This window comes from Xyrauchen texanus, chromosome 10, assembly GCF_025860055.1.
Source record: "Xyrauchen texanus isolate HMW12.3.18 chromosome 10, RBS_HiC_50CHRs, whole genome shotgun sequence".
Classification (NCBI taxonomy): Eukaryota; Metazoa; Chordata; class Actinopteri; order Cypriniformes; family Catostomidae; genus Xyrauchen; species Xyrauchen texanus.
The window spans coordinates 40,041,900-40,063,967 of NC_068285.1; the positions used below are offsets into that span (position 1 = coordinate 40,041,900).

Genomic DNA, 22,068 nt, shown 5'->3' on the forward strand with positions numbered 1-22,068 from the left:
GACCCACTGGGAATGTGATGAAAGAAATAAAAGCTGAAATAAATAATTCTCTCTACTATTATTCTGACATTTGACATTCTTAAAATAAAATAGTGATTCTAACTGAGTTAAATGCTGTCTACGATTAAATGTCAGGAATTGTGAAAAACTGAGATTAAATGTATTTGAAGGTGTTGTCAACTGTAGCAGTTTCCTTCTATGTAAGCGCCAATGTGTTTGACTAGACCTCAAAACCATACAAAGAACAAATACTCTTCATTTATTTTTGTTAAATATGACATTACAAATAAATAAAAATGTGCATGCTTGTTGTGTGTGTAAACGAACATTTCTGGAATCAGTCTTCAAACATTTTTAACTGATTCTTTCAATAATGTTTGAAATTTTACTGAGTGGAATCAAAAGATCTATTTAAAGTCATTTCTGCCGGTGGGACATGTTCTGTTGTGGGGCAGAATCTAGTAATTTGCACTCAAGTTTATCATTCAAGTTTCAGGATAACTTTGAATCTTGGAAAGGATTGAAATCAAGCAGCTAAAAAAAGTTATTTTATTGTTTTTAATAAAATATCTACATATTTGTAACCAAAATCACATAGAAAATGTAGGCACTTGGCAAACCTAAATGCATGGACTAATTTGGAAAGCACACTGTTGGCATCAGACTTCAGCAGAATTTCTCTTCAGTGCTTTGGCAAGCTTGTCCTCTCTTCAACATCACTGTTGAGAAAAACAGAAATATTAAATCATAAGATAAATGAGTCCAGCTATTGACCAATCTTTTATTTGAAGATGACAGAGTGAATCAAGTGCACTTGCTTTGTTTTGTGATGCTCTTCCATTCCTGCTTGTGTCATGAGGTCAGCAACATTCTTCTCCAGATCATCTATACGTGTTCCCATCTCATCCAGTTTGAACATTAAGGAAAACCTAGAGCTCTTTGTTTAACACATCTAAGTTCTTAAAAATGGTTTTGACAAGTCTACAATGAACTGATGTGTTACTCCATCCTCTGCTCAAAATCAGTCAAGGACTATGTGTTGTAACATCTACTCATGGATTACTATTCTATAATCCCCCTTTTTGATCACAATTTTGACCTCATGTTCTGTTGAGATTGACTTCCTTTCTGTTTGGGGCATATACAAATAATAACAGTAGCCTTATTCTGAAATTAACTACATATTTTCCATTCAAAATATTTGAATATGTTCTCCTGACCTAATCAATTTCAATCACATTACATCTAGTGGTAATGTGAAAATTTTTAAAAATTACTTTGGAAACTTGAAAAAAGGAACTGTTTGAGGTACAAGGGCTGTTACTGGGTTACTAACCTCAAGGGGACCTTTTTTACATATCTAGTTTTGGGTACATAGTAGGTACCCTAAGGCCCGTTTGTGTATACCTTTAAAAGTCACCTTTAAACAATATATCAGCTCAATAGGTCCATGCAATACAAGAGAATGATGTCTAGAACTTTGAAGTTCCAAAAAGCACATAAAGGAAACATAAAATTATTCCAGTGGTTTAATCCATATATTCAGAAGTGATATAATAGGTGTGGGTGTGAAACAGATCAATATTTAAGTCCTTTTTTTTTTTTTTTTTTTTTTACTATAAATTCTCCTCCCTGACCAGTAGATGATAATATGCATTTAGAATCACCAACAACAAAAGTAGAAGAATGTTTGAGAGTCTAATTGCACCCCAATAGTCTAGTGGAACCAGAGAAATATATGACATACTAACTAATAGATGTCGCTGCAATGGTGTGAGGTGTAAAGATGGTGTGTGAATATGTAGTGTTGTCCTAGCGACCGCGGTTCGAATCTGTGTTCTGTCCCACTCTTTGTCCCATCCGATTGTCTTGTTTCCACTCTTAATATTTCCTTTAATACCACTTAAAATAATAGATTAAAATGAATATAAATGTTGATTTTACCACTGTGATTTGGTCACTGTGAAGGTCAGCGAGTGCAAAGAAGAGTTTGATCCGGAAGCGGGGTCTGTCGATCACACTTGTTCCCATGTAAAACCATGGTTACTGTAGTGTCAACCAAAGTAATTTTTTTCTAAGATAAGGTTAAGTTGGGTTTAGGGGTAGGGGTTAATGTAGTGTGCCTGTGGGACTCTATATAAACACAAGAAAAACAATGCAGTGATGCCCATAATGTATGTATTTAAATATGGGCGCAAATAGTATCTGACACTATCTGCACCAGGTTGCAATTAGTATCTACCAATATTTGCACCAGGGTTGGGAAGCAAATAATATCTGCCTCTATTTGCACTGGGGTACAAATAGCATATACCATTATTTGCACCAGGGTGCAAACATATTATATCACTTCTGAAGACATAGATTAAACCACTGGAATCATATGGAATATTTTATGCTGCCTGTATGTGCTTTTTGGAGCTTCAAAGTTCTGGTCACATTCACTTGCATTGTATGGGCCAACATGGCATGAGGGTTAAATTATGAAAATTTTAATTTTTCGGTGAACTATTCCTTAATAATACATTATCCCAAAACAATGCACCACCCCAGTGACTTTGTACCTTAAACAGTACTTTTTTTCCTAAAAGAGTGTGCTTCAGTTCTTTCAATTCTGAAACGTCGCCATTAGGTATGTTTTAACTATTAGATGTGGCTTATATTACACCAACAAAACATAAGGGTGAAGATTAACACAGTGACAATAAGCTCCCTTACAAAGAAGTGCTGTGGTGGTAACAAGGTACTGTGATGGCATCAGATGGTATACCCATGGTACTTTGATATACACATGGTACTGAATAATTACCATATTCATATAGTATTGTTATTAGAACTTTTTATTTATTTATTTTAGGGGGGAAAGCCTATCTAGGAAACTGAAATACAAATGAGCACAAGCTATTATCTCTCTCTATATATATATATATTTTACCCCCTGAACTTATGTTTTTGTACTGTAAATAAATATAAACAAACAAATATCTACTCCATTGTAATTCACCAAATTGTCATAAAAAATAAATAAAAATAACAATATAGAAGTACAATGTATCCTTTGGTACTTTTTTGTGAGTGATATGACTGCAAAATCTTAGATAAGCTAAGAATACTGCTTCATATTTTGCATTTGAAAAGATATTTTTGGAGATGATCTGTCCAGATAAATCCTGAAACTTGCTCTGAAGTGCTTGCATCGTTGTCTCCATCTGTTTGAAGAAATGACTTGACTTGTGAAACTTCAGCACAACAGTTCTCGAATGCATCTCAGTGAACACACAGATTTAATGAGCACTTACCACCGCAGTCAGATCTTGAGCAGCTGTTGGCCCGGATCCTGCCATGAGTTCTGTTGAGAGGACTTTTCTATGAGTGTGTTTGTGTGTTCGTTTCCGGCTCCAGGCAACACCCGAACAAACTAAAACAAGCGGGTGTGAAGATAAGAGATGTGTGTTTAAATCTTAAAGATCTACGATCCTAAAACAGTTCTGAAACTTTTCAGTTTCATTGACTGTTTGGTTGTGAAAAGAAAAAAGTACGCTTCCTCTTTCGCATTTAGGTGGCATCCGTATCCATATTTAACCCTTTTAGTAGCAGGTAAAATTGTTTTAGATTCCTATTCGAAGTGCATTTATAGGAGGATAAAAAAATATGAAAAAAGATAAATCCTTTGAATTATACTGTGCTGCTGTTGACATTTCATGTTGATTTATTTTTATTATATAACAGCGAGTTGGCATGAAAACTGGATTTATCTTCTGTCATAAGGATAAACAGTTTTAAATTAGGTCAAATATGTGACTATAAAAGATTCACTCGGAAATACTGAAACATATGTTTTATTCGATTAGCTTTTGTCAACACGCTTATGTTTTGGTTTCTGTGTTTAGTTCAACTTCGGCCAAGTTTGACTCGCTTTAAGACCGCGCGGCTCATGAATATGTAATGAGTGCGTCGATACGTACGTAGTAGCAAAACGGAAGTGAGCATTATAGCCAGCTGAAGCAGAGAGCATCACAGTGACTGTACAATGTTTAACAGCAGTCTGTTTATTAATTCAGAGACCACAAGACAAAAGGAACAGATAACCTGACGTGGAGCCACGCAGGGAACGCGTTTTCATCGATTTAGCAAGTATTTATATCCAAGTAAAGTGAAGCACTTGGCTCTAATGAGTCAGTGGATGGTGACTGGGACAATGAAAGTATATTTACTGTCTGTATTCAGAATGCACACATGAAGTTTAATATTTGGAAATAACTTTAAAAAGCACCAATAATTGATGGTTCATATAACTAGAGGGTAGCAATCACCAGGCAGTTCTTCATTTGTTTTGATAAAGGACAGATACATCATTGAAAGATGGATGATGAGATATTGGATCAGAGCATGCTTGTTGTTTATCAACTGGTGTCTTGGATCGCATCTGTCGCCATTATATTTGGAGGAGTTGTGCCATACATCCCTCAGTACAGGGATATTCGCAGGACTCAGAATGCTGAAGGATTCTCCACCTATGTTTGCCTGGTACTGCTGGTTGCCAACATCTTAAGAATACTGTTTAGGTGAGTTTTACTTTAACCATCATGCCTGTGACCATGATCTCTTTCAGTAAAACAGCTGCTATAATGTGAACCCAGGACACATAATCCACTATAATGTGTGTGTACAAAGAGGCATTTGGATTATTGATACAAGTGTTTGTTTAACAACTGCTCAAAACCTGTGTGAATGGTGCCCATGTTGTATAGGATATTTATAAAATGTTCCATGCTAAGCGTGATCGTTATGAAAGTGTCAAAGGGATGGTTCGACCAATATGAAACATTGTATTGTCTCACCCTTATGTTAACCTATGGGTTGCCATGATCATTGGAAAACCTGGGAATATTTAAGTAGTCTTTTTCAGACCTGGGAATGTCATGGAGATTAATATGTTCTTCAAAGTCATGTTAATTCTATAATGGATATCAATTTTGTTTTATTGATTTGCTGTCTTCATTGGCTAGATATTTCTCCCTTAGCAGTTCCCACATTGAGCTGAATCGAATCTCAGGACATTTGTGGTCTTATTGGAGACATTTTGTTGTTTACATCTATTAATTCCAAGGACGGGTTACACTCAAATGGAAATCTGCGAAAGAAATACCTTATAAACTGATTTTTCAAAATCCTCATCCAGTTATTGCATTGTGTTCATTCCATGTCAACTCATCCATAGGTCCCTGGCTCAAAATTTAGCTATTGATAATTTATTTTACTGGTGAAATATAAACATATTTGTTGATGAAAGCCAAAATATTAAATGTCATGGATCAATATTTACTGAGTAATATAGTATTTTCTAGAGGGGGTCAAAACGATTATTTTCGCCTCTGATTTTGGAGAAAAACTAAAGGTCAAAAAAATAACCTTAGAAAGGTGGCAGCATCATTGTTTTATTTTTACACAGAGATAGATATATAGATCTGTTTCTAAAATCAATTGACCTCAGCTCCTCTTGTTGCATTGTATGCCACAAATTTGAAGAAAAAAAACTTTTTGGTTTTGTTTTTCCAAACTTGGAGTGCTTATAACTCCAGAAGTATTAAATGGATCCCAATATCCTTTTAGATTCTGGTTCTGAACCATATGGTTAAATCCTATTTAATAATTTACTTAATTATTTTGGTTGATTTGACATGAAGCAACCCACTGGTCAAACGTTGAGGGAATCCTACAGTATATCATATGATACCGGATTTACTGCCTTTGACTGTTCTTAGATCAGTGTATAAGTTTCTGTGTTTTGTTTTTTGCAGGTTTGGACGTTACTTTGAAACTCCTTTGCTTTGGCAGAGTATCATCATGATCATCACCATGTTAATCATGCTGAATCTGTGCACCAACGTCCGCGTGGCCACTGAACTCAACACTAAACGCCGCTCGTTCACAGGTGATAATCCATAATCACTTTATGACACTTTATGACACAGCCTCATTGTTTCCAGCTATAGGCCTTATATCAGAAGGAATATTTGAGTGTAACATTATCTCATTACCAGACATGTGATTAGATTACTTCCTTTCTGTTTTGATCAAGACATTCGCAGTCTGCCTTAAACATTTAAAGTGTAGCTTACAGCTTTGTTAAGAAGTATCATTCAGAGAAGTTGTTTTATTAGATTCTCTCAGACTTGATTTTGTTTAGTTTCCCAGCCACTGTTATGTGGTTAAGCTTCAATATGGATGAACTGACCGCATGGTTGTAAATCAAACAGAGTTTGATACTTTGGCTTATACTTTGGCTTACAGCTTATTGAATTACAGTAAATGCTAGTTACATGGTCAGGGTCTTCTTTTGGGCCTCTGAAGTGGATGAACTTTGACCTGCTGGCTTTGGTGAACTCCAGTCAAAGTTTCATTGGTTTAGTTATGCTCAGAGTTTGTTATAAGTTATTAAAAGATGCCATTAATGTGTGCAGTAATGCTAAACTTTGTAGACGATGTTTAGTTCATGTTCCGAGTGGAATAAGCATTTAAAAATGACCGTAAGCCGTAAACAGTATGTAATGATTTGTGGTGTTCAGTTATAAACTTAGAAATAAAATAGTTTTGTGTAAAAATGTCTCAAATTTAAATTCTCTCATCATTTTCTCACCCTCATGCCATCCCAGATATGTATGACTTTCTTTCTTCAGCAGAACACAAATGAAGAATATTTCAGCTCTGTAGGTCCATTCAATGCAAGTGAATGGTGACCAGACCATTGTAGCTCCAAAAATCACATAAAGGAAGGCATCATAAAAGTAATCCATATGACTCCAGTGGTTAACTCTGTGTCTTCAGAATATAATAGGTGTGGGGGAGAAACAGTACAAAAGTTAAGTCCTTTACTCTAAACCTCCACTTTCAGATTTGAAAATGAATCCAAACAGGCATCAAATGTGATTTTCATATTTAAAAGTGGAGATATAAGGTAAAAAACTGAATCTTGGTCTGTTTTCTCTCCAACACCTATCATATTGCTTCTGAAGATATTAACCACTGGACACTTATGGATTACTTTTATGTTTTCTTTGGGATTTTTGGAGCTACAAAGTTCTGGTCACCATTCACTTGCATTGAATGGACCTACAGAGCTGAAATATTCTTCTAAAAATATTTGTTTATGTTCTGCAGAAGAAAGTCAAAACATCTGGAATGGCATGAGGGCGAGTAAATGATGAGATAATTTTCATTTTTGGGTGAACTATCCCTTTAATTGCACTCCACTCTAATTATGTTTGAAAAAGGAATTGAAAATCATGTTTGGCTGATATAACTTCTGGTTCTTTTGTCATGATGGAAATGTAAGGGCAAGTCGAACACATTGTGTGATACAATATCCCACGCAGATTGCTCTGTTGTATACTGCACATTTGAACAAACGAAGTAGCTCATCCAGGTAAACCCTTCTCTGCATACTGCAAAAGTAGTAGAGTATTATGGAAGTATGCTGTAATGCCGAACACACCCAGTAGTTATAGTTGAATTGTTTTATAACAGAAAGTTCAAACATATTCCGGTTTACACTCCTTGGACAAAGTTGACAGAACCTTAAACTAATTGTGTTGACCTATTCTGTTTGTACAGATGTGAAGGATCCTGTTTAATGAGGGTGTTTTCTTTCAGTTAGTGTGAAATCATACTGCTGCTCTTTCTGTCTTTGTGGAGTAAGAATAGATATTGCTGTGACAGTCCACAAAAGGTCTGAGGGGTTTTAATTATGACATCAAAGAGAGTTAAATACGCAGAGATATCTTCTGTGCATAACACAGCGGTGTTGCTTGCAAACTCTCCAGCGGGACTTAACAGATGGGGAATGTTTTGCCCAAAAAAGTTACATGGTTATGTATATGTTAAAGGAATATTCTGGGTTCAATACAAGTTAAGCTCAATCAGCAGTATTTGTGGCATAATGTTGATTACCACAAGAAATAATTTTGACTAACCCTTAGTTTATTAAACAAAAACAGTGATTACAGTGAGGCACTTACTATGGAATTGAATGGGCCCAGTCCATGAACATATACACATTGTTTCAGGAGTATAGCAACTTGATGTTAACATTATATGTAAAATCATTATGTAAAATCACTTACTAACCTTATCTGTGTAAAGTTTTCAGGGTTTTTTTTGTATTAAGTGATTTTATCACACTAAAATCATGTTAACACACATAATGTTATAATATTAACATCTTGTGAATATACTTTTGACACGGTGTGCATTAACGTTTATGGACTGGCCCCATTTACTTTTACTGTAAGTGCCTCACTGTAACAGCAGTTTTCTATTTATTTATTTTTTTAAATAAAGGAGGGATGAGTCATATTTATTTGGGTGGAAATCTACATTATGCCACGAATGCTGTTATTTGAGCTTAATTTGTTTTGAACCATAAATATTCCTTTAAATATTTATGCAAAGAGAAAGCTTCTCAGTTATTTCTATAAAATAACCAAGCATTTTTAGCATTCGTTTATTAAAAAAATGAACATTCTGTCATTATTTACTCACCCGTGACATTACAAAACCAGTTTAATCCATGAAACACAAAAAGAGAGGCTCAGCATAATGTTCTGGCAGCTCTTATCCATTAGGCATGCAGTGATCACAGGCTGTAAAGCTCCAAAAATGACAAAAAAGCACCATTAAAGTACCAAAGATGTTGTTCCAAATGACCAAGTTGTAATACGCACAAGTGCAAATAAGATTTGAGGAAGAGTTTCACCGTTATACAACTTCAAGTTAGGTCTTTTCCTCAAAGAAAGTTATCATATGGCTTCAGAAGACTATATAACTATATAGTTGGGGGAAAACTTAGCTTGAACATTCTTCATAATCCCTCCATTTGTGTTCCATTGAAGAATTAAAGTCTGGTTTGAAAAGGCATGTGGGTGATTAAATGATGCCTGAATGTTTATTTTAACTATAATGTGTTTACTTTGATGTGTCTGCTTTTATGAGGTGCATGCATTGCACTGACTTAGAATCAAGTGAATCAAGATATCAAATCAATAGGCTCCCATGATCTGTTTGACAAAATAAACTCTTTTGATAAACATGTAAAACATTAACATTAAATGCAACTTGTCTGAGAACAAGGTGAGATAAAATCTAGTTCTCTCTCTCTCTCTCTTTTTTTACTGTTCTTATTGTTTATTTTCTTATATGTCTGAAGCAACAGACTGTAAGGACGAAGAAATCAAAGTTCCTAAGAGGCTCTTTGTGGGTATGTACTGATGTGCTGAGCACTAAACACACATCATCCACCCCACTCATTTTCCTCCTCCAGCACCATGACTAATTATCTTCAGTCCTAACTCGGGCCGAAATATAGACTCTTATAATCCTGCATTAAACTCTATTAACCCTGGCATTTCATTTGCACATGTCTGAAATGGACATATAATATATGATAAAAATGATTTAGAAATGCATGCTCACGTTTTATTAGAAATGTTGCATGTTTTGCATGAGGAAATTGCAGTGTTGCATGCTAATAGATGATAATTCTTTACAGCGTGTATGGCTTACATGAAGTATTCAAAGGAAAATGCATGTCTTACAATGTCTACCAGCACAATGGAAAACTTGCTTAATCAGTTACTCCACCTTGTTTAAAGCTGATGTATGTAATTTCTTCAGTGTTTACAATTATTTTTTCCATGTCCCGGCTTAATTTGCTAAGTTATAAGTTACTATAAGTAAGCCATTTGTGGCTAATTTCAACTAGAAGTGCCTCTATAGCCCTATTTGGACAGCAATTATTTTACATGGGGACGTGAGGTAATTCCAGCATTCACAGAGGGTAGTCAGTGATTTTATTGCTATCCGAAATGTCTGCGTTTTTCTCCCACCTCTCGTGAGAAAATTCCCGGCCAAATGATCTACTGTTTTTTTGACAAACGCCAAGGGTGTGTGGTAATTTAAATCGTCCGAATCCACACTGAGTTTATAATCCAAAAGCCTTTTCGGAAATCCTTTTTGACCACTACTAAGTGCCGTGCGCTATGCGTGGTAACCGCTCTGCTGGTAATGGACAGTTGTGAAAGTTGGAGGATTGTGTAACAGAATTTTTTTTTTATAATTCACAATAATAAAATGACGTCGCCGCTCCACCACAGTGAGTGGAAACTCTTAAGTTGAAGGGAAAGGAAAAACGAGAGCCAGATCATGTAAACTTCTCAAATGGTTCATTATTATGGCAGCAATGCCTTACAATTGTAATATGTCACATTTTAATGTAGAAACGTTTACTAAATGTATTTATACATAGGGCTTGCATGACTTCTCGTTTATACGGGTCGAGTAGTCCCAGAAAAGTTGCCGGGTTATCTTATTTAAAGGTTTAATTTCCATGTCCACTTTTTAAACACTCAAGTGTTGTCCGTCATTTTGATAGATAAAACAGAAAACCATTTTTACCATCACTCCTTGTTAGTAAAATAAGATTCGGATGCTTTATTCTGCCTTCCTCGTAGTCACTCTTCGATCAGGAGTCACCGGTGGGTGGGAAATACATGGACACAGAATGTCACAAGCAGTTCTTCGATTTATTAAAAGCAAGCAAGGGGTTTATATGGTTCTCGTCACACAAGGCTGGTTACACCCCCCCCCCCCCAAACATTGTCAATCCTCCATATATGGGGTTGTTTCCTCTCACTTACAGAAGTGCATTCTTATCAAGTACATTTTGTGCTCAAGACAGTAAAAGCAGATACGCAAGCATCAAGGTCACATTGTTCCATCTGAGGCCTATTTCTCACACTCCTAAACTGTCTTTACTGTCACCTTGCGTGCACTTAGGAGAGTGCATACAACTGAAGTGATGCGGATGATGAAACATGCCCCCATTGACAGATTTATTTGATAAACAGTCTTGTCCGTATAATTTCTTGATTAGTTTAATTGCTCTTCACAAGAATTTTGGCTTGTTCCATATGTGATAAATGTACTCTGCAAATGTCCACAGTCCTTTGCAGTGCATTTCCCTCATGCTTTAAAAATGTTGTTTTCACTTTAGTGTAGTTCTAGACATATTTAAATGAAAATACAGAGGACACAGTTTGTGGATTGATGAATTTTACATATAACAAGTGCAACTGCAATCATGTGATCGACGAAAGGTCTTGCTCATCCCCCGTGATTTAATTGTCATCCGAACGTATGAGTTTTATCACAGAGAAGGCATGAAAATGTACTTTTACAGACGTCACCCTGAGAAACAATTGCTGTCCGAATAGGGCTTATGGCGCTATCAAAGCATTCCTCTGTTTGTTTGAGCAGCTCGTCCTGCCCCACATCGCAACATTGGCTCAAATACTGACGTGGGTTTGGGGGCGGAACTATTTGTACACTAGTGCAGGTTTGATTATTCATGCAATTCTGTTTGGTGATGCTAGCGGTGCAGAAATGACTCATTTCAGCTTTTAAGAGGAGTTTTTAGACTAATGTATTGTGTACTATATTTTAATGCTGACTTCTGAAAACTGGGACTAATTGCATGGGGTACTGCACTGATTTACTCCCACAATGACATATGACAGTCTGCTAATAATTAACTCTGACATGCACTCACGTTATGCTTGCACTGGCATTATATATATATATATATATATATATATATATATATATATATATATATATATATATATACCATCTCCTAAAACAGTTTCATAACATCTTTGTGTGTTGTGTCCCTGATTGGTGTTGCTGTTGCATGAACAGCAGGTGGCATTATTGAAGCGCTTCATTCATAGCTCGGAGGATCTGCTGCTGTTGTACAGTCTGATTGTTCCTACTGTATAACTCCTCATATCTGCTGCGTTTCTGTACGTGTCCTTAAATGTTACGCTGTACTGTAAATATAACCTGCACCTGAAAGTATATGAAGATTTTAGTGTTTCATTTCGTTCTGTATATTTTTGATATTGAGTTAATAGTTTCTTTATCTTTGAGTTATCAAAAAATATTATGTCTGTTTTTGCAGCACATGTGCTCAATCAGGCACATTAATATTTTAGCTTGCTCATCAGATCCAGTTGTCAAGTTGTTCTGTCTCTTCTGACAGCTCAGTGGACTGTTCGTAAGTGCTGTCTTTTATTCATTTGGCAGATGCGACGAGTTAAACAAGCATTCTGTTGGTTTTAAAGGGGTCTTTTTTAGCATTTTTATATGTTCCTTGAGGTTTATTATAATATTAGTTGTTTAAAAAAGTCAGATATTTATAAAACATGATCATTTTCAATCCTCACTCTGACCCTCTGTCAGAAACGCTCAGTTTTGGTGCTGCTTCTCCTTTAAGACTTGACCATAAACTCCCACTTTTCTGATTGGCTCTTTGGTCTTGACTGACCTGCCATCTCACTGCTCACTGCTACTGGGCGGGGATGCAGAGGTGATAAGATAAAGTACTCATTTATATGTTGTTGTGGAGGCGGTCAGATACAAATGTCTACCACAGTGTGACATCACAATGTGGAGAAGGTACAGTAAAGAACAAGTTGTTTTGGCAGCTTGGTTTCAACAAATGTTCTTTTTGCATTGAGGAGGAAGTTTTGAGGTCTGAAACTTACATTTATGTTTTCACAGTACAATGAACTCTTATTTGATAACTCATGTCATGATTCCTTTAATAGAACCTGACCTGCTCTGTGGAATTCAAAAAGGAAAATAAGCACCACTGAACTGACATAATGCAAAATTGATCATAGACAGATTACATTGGAGAGCTTCAGCTAGATTACTAGACGTCCCCTTGCAGACAAGAAAATAAGCTGTGAATTTTTTATGTGTGCCATTTAAAACCATTGTAGACCAATTTACTGTATAACGGCATGGTGTCGTTGTTAAAGAATAATTCACCCAAAAATTAAGATTCTGTCATAATTGTCTCACCCTCACCTACTGATCTCAAAGTGAGATCGGAAAGAGTAGGTTGACATTTCTTTAGCTAAAATCACTGCTCCCCTTTGCCAAAGTGGTAAGTGTTGTTGGGCGTATGGGCACATGTGAGCTCCATTTTCTGTGTGTACTGTCCGCGTAGGGCTGCCAAAAGAAAGACGTGAAGCAAGTTGTTTTCAGCTGTACAGGGATTAGTACAGTGAAGAGAAATGCCTGTTTTATAAAGTCCACCCCCCAACCCAACCTATGCCTAACCCTAACAACTAGTGGAGTAAAACTGTAATGTTAGAAGTGAAAATGCAGTGTCGAATCGCGCTCGTCACTTATTATGCAATAGCGATTACTCCATGGTCTCGACACTGGATCCGAACCCTGGTCTCCCCCGCTGCTGACACGACGTGATTCCGGGTGCACCATGGGGTAAGCAAGCGAACTTAAACCAATCCAAACATATCTGATTGATAATGCCGGTCCATGAGTTGGCATAATGTCACCGATCCTAGTGTACCGTAACTATCAGAAACAACATGCCGACCTCCCGTGTGATCATGATGACCCACATATCGTTCCAAACCCTTAAGACTTTCTTCTGCTTAACACAAAAAGGAATATATATCCTTGTCCGTCTATTCTAAACAATTGCAGTTGATAGTGATTCACTTCAAAGCTTAAAAAAGCAACTTAAAAGACCATAAAATGAATCCATGTGACTCATGCACCATATTCCAAGTCTTCTGAAGGCATATTATATGTTTGGAGAGAAACTCAATGCAAGTCATTTTAAATCTTAATATCCATTGCACATTTATGAGAGCTAAGATCGAAAGCTTTACAGAGTAGCTCACGTGTTCACACAGTATCTTGCATTGACTTCACATGAACATACTATAAGTCACTATAGTTTGCTAAATAACTTATTACTCACCGATGTAGACCCTGTGTTAGTTTTTACATAATAATTTTTCTCTTTTGACGAAAATGACTGTCAAATTTAGTCAATATTTCATCATGACTAATTAATTCATTCCAGTAAAGTTTACTCTATGATAAATAATTTTTTTTAGTTGACAGTTATGTCCAAAATAACAAATTAAAATAAAAAAGTAAACTTTAACCAAATATTCATACATTTGGAAAAATGTTCAGTATAAACTTTAAACATGGATTAAACATATGATTAAGCTTTTCAATATAAACACAATGACAAAACGGTCCAGAAACCCCCCTGAGCTCCTGAATATCATATAATGAATAATAGTATTCTGAAGTACAGTATTGACTACATTGATTGACTACATTGAACTCTTCACGTTTTAGAAACTATTCTGTGGTTTAGACAGAATAGGATATTACATTGTGTAGCATGTTTTTATTAAAAACAGTGTATTATTCACAACAGAAATGTTGTAGAATTGCAGCAAATGCATTGCAAACTTGCGTTGCGTTATTGGACCTGCAACATCTCAGAAAACCAAACTTGCATTGCTAGAATTTATGCATTCTTGCACTTGTGTAGATGTTTAAGACCTTTTAGTATATTACATTTAATTAAAACCCTTACCTAAAATTATTGTAATGGCATTTATACCTTTTTACATTTACATTTATGCATTTGGCAGATTCTTTTATCCAAAGCGACGTACAGTCCACCTATTACAGGAACAATCCCCCCAGAGCAACCTGGAGTTGAGTGCCTTGCTCAAGGACACAATGGTGGTGGCTGTGGGGATCGAACCAGCGACCTTCTGATTAACAGTTATGTGCTTTTGCCCACTTCGCCACCACCACTCCAATTCACACCTTAAATCTGTTTAAATCAGCAAGAGGTATATCCTGTATTTTCTGCTAAAGAAACTGTTTTTTTCCAAGATGTAGATTTCTCTTTTTGAAAAGTAGATTTGTTGTGCTCTGTCTTTCGCATCATTCACACTATTGATCACGTATGCCCGCCAGCCCTCACACACACCTCATTAGAAGTGTGTTCAGGAGAAGCTGAGAAGTGTTTGACAATTGCTGCTTTGCTTGCAAGCTCATTGATCGAATAGACCTGAATAATGGAGGTGTATTCTAATCTATCCCAGGTCGAGCTGAAATTGGCTATTCGCTTGTTGAGGCCAGAACAAATAGAGTTGTCAATTTGCTCTTTGTCAACTAAGGCTCCTAAATGCTATCCAAACATTCAATAAATCAGGGCTAGTATTGCAGTGCTGCCAACTGCCAAACCTGCTTTCAGATTGTCCATATGGATCACACTGTTATCATTATATCCATCATGCAAGCTTGAAGCAGGAGGTTCTGTCCATGAGCAGATATTTATAAATGTATTTTGTGCTGGGCAAGACTGCTGGGGTCTTTGTGGTTGTGTAGTAATGGATGTAAATGGGCCTCCCCTCCTACATGGAGACTCAGCTCTGGTGCATTATCCCTACAGGTAACCACAGCAGCCTCAATTAGCATCTGATCACAGGTACTCTATCGGAGTATGGGGACTTTCAAATAAATAAGTATTTTTCCTGAATCTTTCCGAAGAATGTGACTAGAATGATTTTTTTTGTCTGGTCAGTCTGCCTTTCTTTAAGCACTATAAGGACCAAACTTTGGTGACTGAGCCAAACACGTTTCTTGAACAATGTTTGGTATGTTTTTCAAACATAAAAGTAGCGTCGTTTGGTGACGCTATCAGTGCAGATATTGCACACTTCAGCTTTAAGTGCCAGCTGCTGTCCTATTACTATTAAAAAGTCATACATGCATATCAAAGCATATATTGTAGAATAACTTAAATATTAATGATGCAACCTTATTAAAATGTATCATGTATCAAATAAATTGTTAATGTTTTATTTGAGTGATGACAGATTATCAGACGATTGACAACTCAGAGTATGTAAAATACATTTTGGCACACACGAAGTATTGAGAGGCTAGTGCTATGATATTTTTATATGTTTGAAATCGCTCTATCAAACCGCAAATGCGGTCTCATCAAGATGAAGTGGTTGTTTCCCATTTTGGCATGTGAATTCAGTCTGGCGTTTACAGCAACGATAACATCTTAATCCAATGTTTGCTACTGTTGACAGATTTGCAGTTTGGGCAGCAGTTAGTACTGGAAAGTCTTTCTATTAAACAGATTGTGTGGATCTGGATGATGACCAGCAGAACCAGAACTGTCATTCATTTAACTGTCCGAATGTCTCTTTCACATGTCTTTCCATTTCACTTAGTTGTAATTAGAGCGGGGAACTGATGGATTTCTTTTGGTGTGTAGGCTGAAGCCATGCTGAAAGAAGAAACGGGTGGCCGAAGGTGCACTCTGTTTACATGTCAATCATACTGGGTCCCCAGCTTGAACGCCTCTTTTCTCCAGTATAAATGGAGAGAGTGAATGTACACAAAGTGGCCCTGAGGGAGTAAAGCAGGAAAGAGGGACAGACCCTGAGGAAAACTGAGTGATTTTGAGGAAGAGTTGATTTGTTGCTTTTAGAAACTCATTCTTTAGAAAGTGCACAGCCATGTGGAATGAGTGTGTTTGGGGTTTTGACTTAAGGGGATGAATAGTCTCCTGCCATCAATTCTGTAATAACGAATGATGGTGGCTAATGTCATTCCTTACCCTGATATGACAACATATCAGCTACATTTCAGTCATGACAACTTTCAGAAAACATTTTCAAGTATTATAATGGGTATGACAAGTTAGTGACAGACTAAATCTGCTTACGCTGCTGATGCACAATTAGACATACATTGAATATCCTTGAAGTAGATCTAGACCTGTGCTGCTAGGGAGGAGGAGGGTATAAATAAAAACTCGTAGCTCACTGCAGTGAAGCAGACAATTTAAATTCTAGACAAAGAGGGAGCATGCCAGATAATTGGCTAACATGGTTACTTGGAAAAGGAGAGACAAGACCAAATAATATTTTGTGGTTATCAGCATAATGCAACAAATGCTGTTGACTGAGCTTAAGTTCTATTGAACACGGAATATTTATTTAATGGTGGTATTATCCCGTTTTATAATCCTAATAAATTATTTGGTAGTTGTAGACTAACAAAGGTTAGTCAAGTTAAGTAGGTTTTTATTGTCGTTTCAACCATATACAGTTAGTACAGTACACAGCAAAACGAGACAACGTTCCTCCAGGACCATGGTGCTACATAAAAACAACAAAGGACCAACATAGGACCACATGAGACTACACAACGGAATAAAATACCTATATAAACTACCTATATATACCTATATAAAGTGCACGTGCAAACATGTGCAAAAAGTACAGGACAGTACAACAAATTACTGACAATGAACAGGACAATAGACAGTGCAGCGCCGACCAGTACTCAGTAGTGCAAAAAGATGACAGTTTCTAAAAATGTAAACATAACATACTATGAGATAGTGGTTCAATTAAAACCAAAATGTAATAAGTGTATTAAAATGTATTTAAAAAAAAAAAAATTATTGTGGATGACAGGTTTTTTTTAAGTTAATTGTCTCAGCTAGCCCCATGATGAATTTAATGACTGAACTTAAAGTAATTGTAATATCAGGGTAAGGTTGGTTAAGAACTATTAAAGATCTAGTTGAAAAGGGCCAGTGTATCTCAGCGAGTATTGACATTGACAACCACCCCTGGAGTTCGAATCCATGTTGTGCTGAGTGACTCCAGCCAGGTCTCCTAAGCAACAAAATTGGCCCGGTTGCGAGGGAGGATAGAATCACATGGGGTAACCTCCTTGTGGTCGCTATTAGTGGTTCTCACTCCCAATGGGGTGCGTGGTAAGTTGTGCGTGGATCGCGGAGAGAAGCATGAGACTCACATGTGGAGTCTAAGCGGTGTCATACACAACGAACCATGTGATAAAATTCACGAATTGATGGTCTCAGAAGCGGAGGCAACTGACACTTGTCCTACGCCACCTGGATTGAGGTGAGTAATCATGAGGACCGACAAAGTAGTGGGAATTGAGCATTCCAAATTGGGAGAAAAAGGGGGGTAAAATAAAATAAATCTTGTTGAAGAATACTTTCATCTGTCAAAATAAATCCAAACCATGAGTGCTTGGTTAAACTAAAGCTTCATTTTTGGCCAGCTTTGCTTGAGAACACATTAAAATCTGGCTTCACCATCATTTGACAGTATATCTGTAATACTCTCCTCTATTTGCCGCATAGTATCTGCATGTTGCAGTTGTCGCTCTGCATGTAAGACTGTGGGTGTGAGCTGAAAAAGAGGATGAGCTTTTTGGGGTTGCTGTTTATAAGCCATTGCAGTCTTTCCCACACACTGCCCTGCTGGCAGCAGCGATATGCACATGCACAGCGGGGTAAAGCACTGGAACAGCACTCAATACACACGATAGAGTGTGGCAAACACCACTGCCTCTTTGAATCCGGCCCTCTCCACACGCACTGCCTCCAGCACTACTGAGCCCTTTTACCTTACCCTGCATGGGCATACACACATACAGGCTTTATGGATTAATATGTGTGTGTGTGTGTGTGTGTGTGTGTGTGTGTGTGTGTGTGTGTGTGTGTGTGTGTGTGTGTGTGTGTGTGTGTGTGTGTGTGTATTAATTTCTGCACATTATGTCTGTATCTGGAGATATATTGCACTATTCTCCAAAATGTGTCATGAAGAGTGGCTTATTGTGGATTTGTATACATCTTATTTTTGTCTAAAAGCTGGCACTAATTTTTTTATAACCCACCCTACGTTAACATGTACTGATTCATAGAGTTTGTAACATAGAATAGAATTGAATGTTCAACGTCAGAACGTCTGCAGCTAATCTTTGTGTATTCTTGAGCTTAGTAACCTTATACAATTCATACTGAGATTAGTCTATTAGACTGTGAAATTACCACAGAAAATAATTTCAACTCGGTCCTCCATTTATAAAATCATGCAAAAATCACATGTACAGTAAATAACTTACAATGGCAGTCAATGTATTGGAGGGTTTCAAAGTAGAAATATGAAGATCATATTTTTGTAAAGCACTTATTTTAATACTTCCATTCAACAGTTTGAGGTGTAAAGTAGTCTAAATCATCAATTTAGCAGTGAAACTACGGTTGTAGGTGGATGAATGTATGGTTTGGCATTGATTATGCATTTATGGGTCATATGGGTGGAGTCTGCCCATATAAATGGTCCCTTTCTGGTACTTTTCACTATTCTGTGCACTGTCAAGTGCTTCATCAGATTTGTAATGTTGCCAGTCTTGGCAGCAATTATCTTGATGCAAATATTGCATTGTGCGCTGTTGGCACCGAGCCTGGTGAAATGTAGCCACACTTTTGATATTTTCCACATGTTTTACATCTATGGGGGTTGAGACGCATACACATCTCTGGGCGTAACTGGCATAAACTTGTTTTTCCTTAATGCCTATCCACAGCCAATCACCGGCACTTTTAGATTTGGGCACATCTAGCATGCTAATTTGGTACTGAACGACAAGATATTTTTCGATACTCGATTGCAATTCGGTCAGTGCCTGAAGTGTATCGAACTCGATACCCAGCCCTAGTTATGATTTTAACATATAATGTTTAAAGGGTTAGTTCACACAAAAATGAAAATCCGCTCATTATTTACTTGCCTTTAAGCCATCCCAGATGTGTATGACTTTCCTTCTACAGCAGAACCAAAGTGAAGATTTCTATAAGCAGATTTCAGGTCAGTTTGTCCATAGAGTTTGTCTGTGCAAGTAAACGGGTGCCATCAGGCTGCTGGCTGTTTGATAGTCCAAAAGGCACATTTAGGTAGCATTAAAGTAATCCTTATGAGTCCAGTCCATCAATTAATGTCTCCTGAGCAAATCGATAGTTTGGTGTAAGAAACAAATCGATAATTAAAATGTTTTTATCTTTGTATCGTTGCTTCCACTCAGCGCTGTATTTCTGTTTGAAATGAACTAACTCTCGTGTGACGCTCATTCCTCTGTTTAATACAAAGCACATGCTTCCGACTGCTTGCATGAGCGTGCCATAGCGCGTACGCCACTGATGCGTCGAATGCTGGTAGGAAGCAATTTATTTTTTGCGCAAAGCTATCAATTCGGTTCACAAGACATTAATTGATCGATTAGAGTTGTGTGGATTACTTATGCTGCCTAAATATGCCGTCAAACCGCCAGCAGCCTGATGGTACCCGTTTACTTGCATTGTATGGACAAACTGAGCTGAAATGGTCTTATAGAAATCTTCACTTCTGTTCTGCTGAAGAAAGAAAGTCATACACATCTGGGATGGCTTAAAAGTAAGTAAATTATGAGAGAATTTTCATTTTTGTAAATCAATGTGTTGTGGCTATATTTTCAAAACCGTGTGTGTTTTAAAGCTTGGTCTCATGAAAAAGAAGAAATTAGCAGCAGATTCTTTAAGTCTTGTAAGTTGTGAGGTGGGGCCTCCATGGATCGGATTGAGATCTGGGGAATTTGGAGGCCAATTCAACACCTTGATCTCTTTGTCATGTTCCTCAAAACATTTCTGAACAATTTTTGCTGTGTAGCAGGTTGGTGGACAGGTGTCAGCATGGGCAATCTGACCAGTCTGTGGCTACACAGTCTCATAAGCAGCAAGCTGTGATGAACTGTGTGTTCTGACACCTTTCTATCATGGACAGAATTGAGTTTTTCAGCTATTTGTGCCACAGTAGCTCTTCTGTGGAATTGGACCAAACGGGCAAGCCTTCACTCCAAATGTGCATCTATGAGCCTTAGTTGCCCATGACCCTGTCGCCGGTTCACCAGTTGTCCTTCCTTGGAACACTTTTGGTAGGTACTAAGCACTGCATACTGGGAACACCCCACAAGACCTGCTGTTTTGGAGATGTTCTGACCCTGTTTACTAGCCATCACACTTTGGCCCTTGTCAAAGTCCCTCAGATCCTTACGCTCGCCCATTTTTCCTGCTTCCAACACATGAAATTCAAGAACTGACTGCTTAATATATCCCACCCCTTGACAGGTGCCATTGTAACGAGATAATAAATGTAATTAATTTCACCTGTCAGTGTGTTTTTATGTTGTGGCTGATCATTGTATCTACTGTTGTTGTCTATACCTTTGTATAGACTCATGATGTTTAGCAGCAATTACATCTAGCATTTCTTCTTGACAGCAACAGCTCAAATGTGTGTATTGCCACCTTGTGGATCCACTAATTTATGCAAATGATTCCAGGCACATGCACATTCTGCGCGTTCAAAGACGCACTATTAAAAAAATCGGGCTGTGCCCATTCAGTGCTCGAGCACTCTGCTGATGACGAGATTTCCGTCACCTGTCCAGCATGCAGACACTCAGTGTTCACGTCTGATCGAAGTATACTTTGGACTTTAGTTGGACCTTTTATGTCCCAAATTAAGCGTGACCTTAACTTACCAACCCTACCCAGGACAGCTACCATGAAATTCAGTCGCACTCAAACAAGCTTGTAAATGCTATTTGTTACCTAATGCAAACGTTAAAATACCTTACAAGTCATGCACTATTGTAAAAGTGTTTAGATGTCATAATGATGCCAGATATGCACTTTAACGTTTATTCCGCAATGCCTTCCATTGTAATTGCATCACTGAACACAATTTTGTTTTTATACCATTTGAGGAACAGGATGAAATCATTTTCTGTGGTAATCAAATCGGTGCTGTCGATAGAGCTTAACTTGTATGGAACCTGGAACAAGACTGGATCAGGTAGTGTTTTTTAATGCTGAATGTTGTACTGTCTATTTCAGGCCTGCTGATTTACATGTGGTTGTGGCATGGCTTGTATCACAGACCTCCTGATGAGTCTAAGCCCAGCTAGAGGTGTTTCTCTTCTTCTGCAGGTTGCTTCTGTTATCTGTGTGTTCCAGACGGCCCTGATTATTACACTGATTCCTGCCACCTGGAAGGATATTTACAGCCCATAATTCCTTACTCACATAAGTGTGCCCACTGATGTGTACGAGACCGGTCTGTGATTTGTTCTCTTTATGATGAGCCATGAGACTGGACAAGATTCATGCTATGCTCCACACAGACCTGATACAGTCCCGACACACTTGGCACTTTTAAGGATGTCTATATATAGTCCTGTGAAAGTTTTTCTTTTGTAGTAGAGATATAAAAGAAAAGA

At 37.4% G+C, this 22,068-nt stretch overlaps 2 protein-coding genes across 4 annotated transcripts in view; one reads left to right on the plus strand and one right to left on the minus strand.

The window, feature by feature from the left end:
- Positions 1–306: 306 nt before the first annotated feature.
- LOC127650354 (heat shock factor-binding protein 1) lies at positions 307–3,565 on the minus strand. Its single transcript, XM_052135715.1, has 4 exons — positions 3,300–3,565; positions 3,143–3,209; positions 819–909; positions 307–719 (listed from the first exon to the last, which is right to left on the minus strand). Exons 1-4 carry the CDS (start codon positions 3,342–3,344, stop codon positions 683–685), a joined length of 240 nt encoding a protein of 79 aa, XP_051991675.1. The 5' UTR covers positions 3,345–3,565; the 3' UTR covers positions 307–682.
- Positions 3,566–4,013: 448 nt separating this feature from the next.
- Positions 4,014–22,068, plus strand: part of LOC127650346 (solute carrier family 66 member 2) — a 41,392-nt gene continuing 23,337 nt past the window's right edge. Inside the window, exons 1-4 of one of the 3 annotated variants that reach the window (XM_052135703.1) lie at positions 4,014–4,134; positions 4,343–4,565; positions 5,802–5,935; positions 9,206–9,256. In XM_052135703.1, the coding sequence (XP_051991663.1) occupies positions 4,363–4,565; positions 5,802–5,935; positions 9,206–9,256 (388 nt within the window). In that variant the 5' untranslated portion in view covers positions 4,014–4,134; positions 4,343–4,362. Of the gene's footprint in view, positions 4,566–5,801; positions 5,936–9,205; positions 9,257–22,068 lie in introns of all 3 variants that reach the window. The other 2 variants (XM_052135704.1, XM_052135705.1) reach the window with 2 other exon arrangements.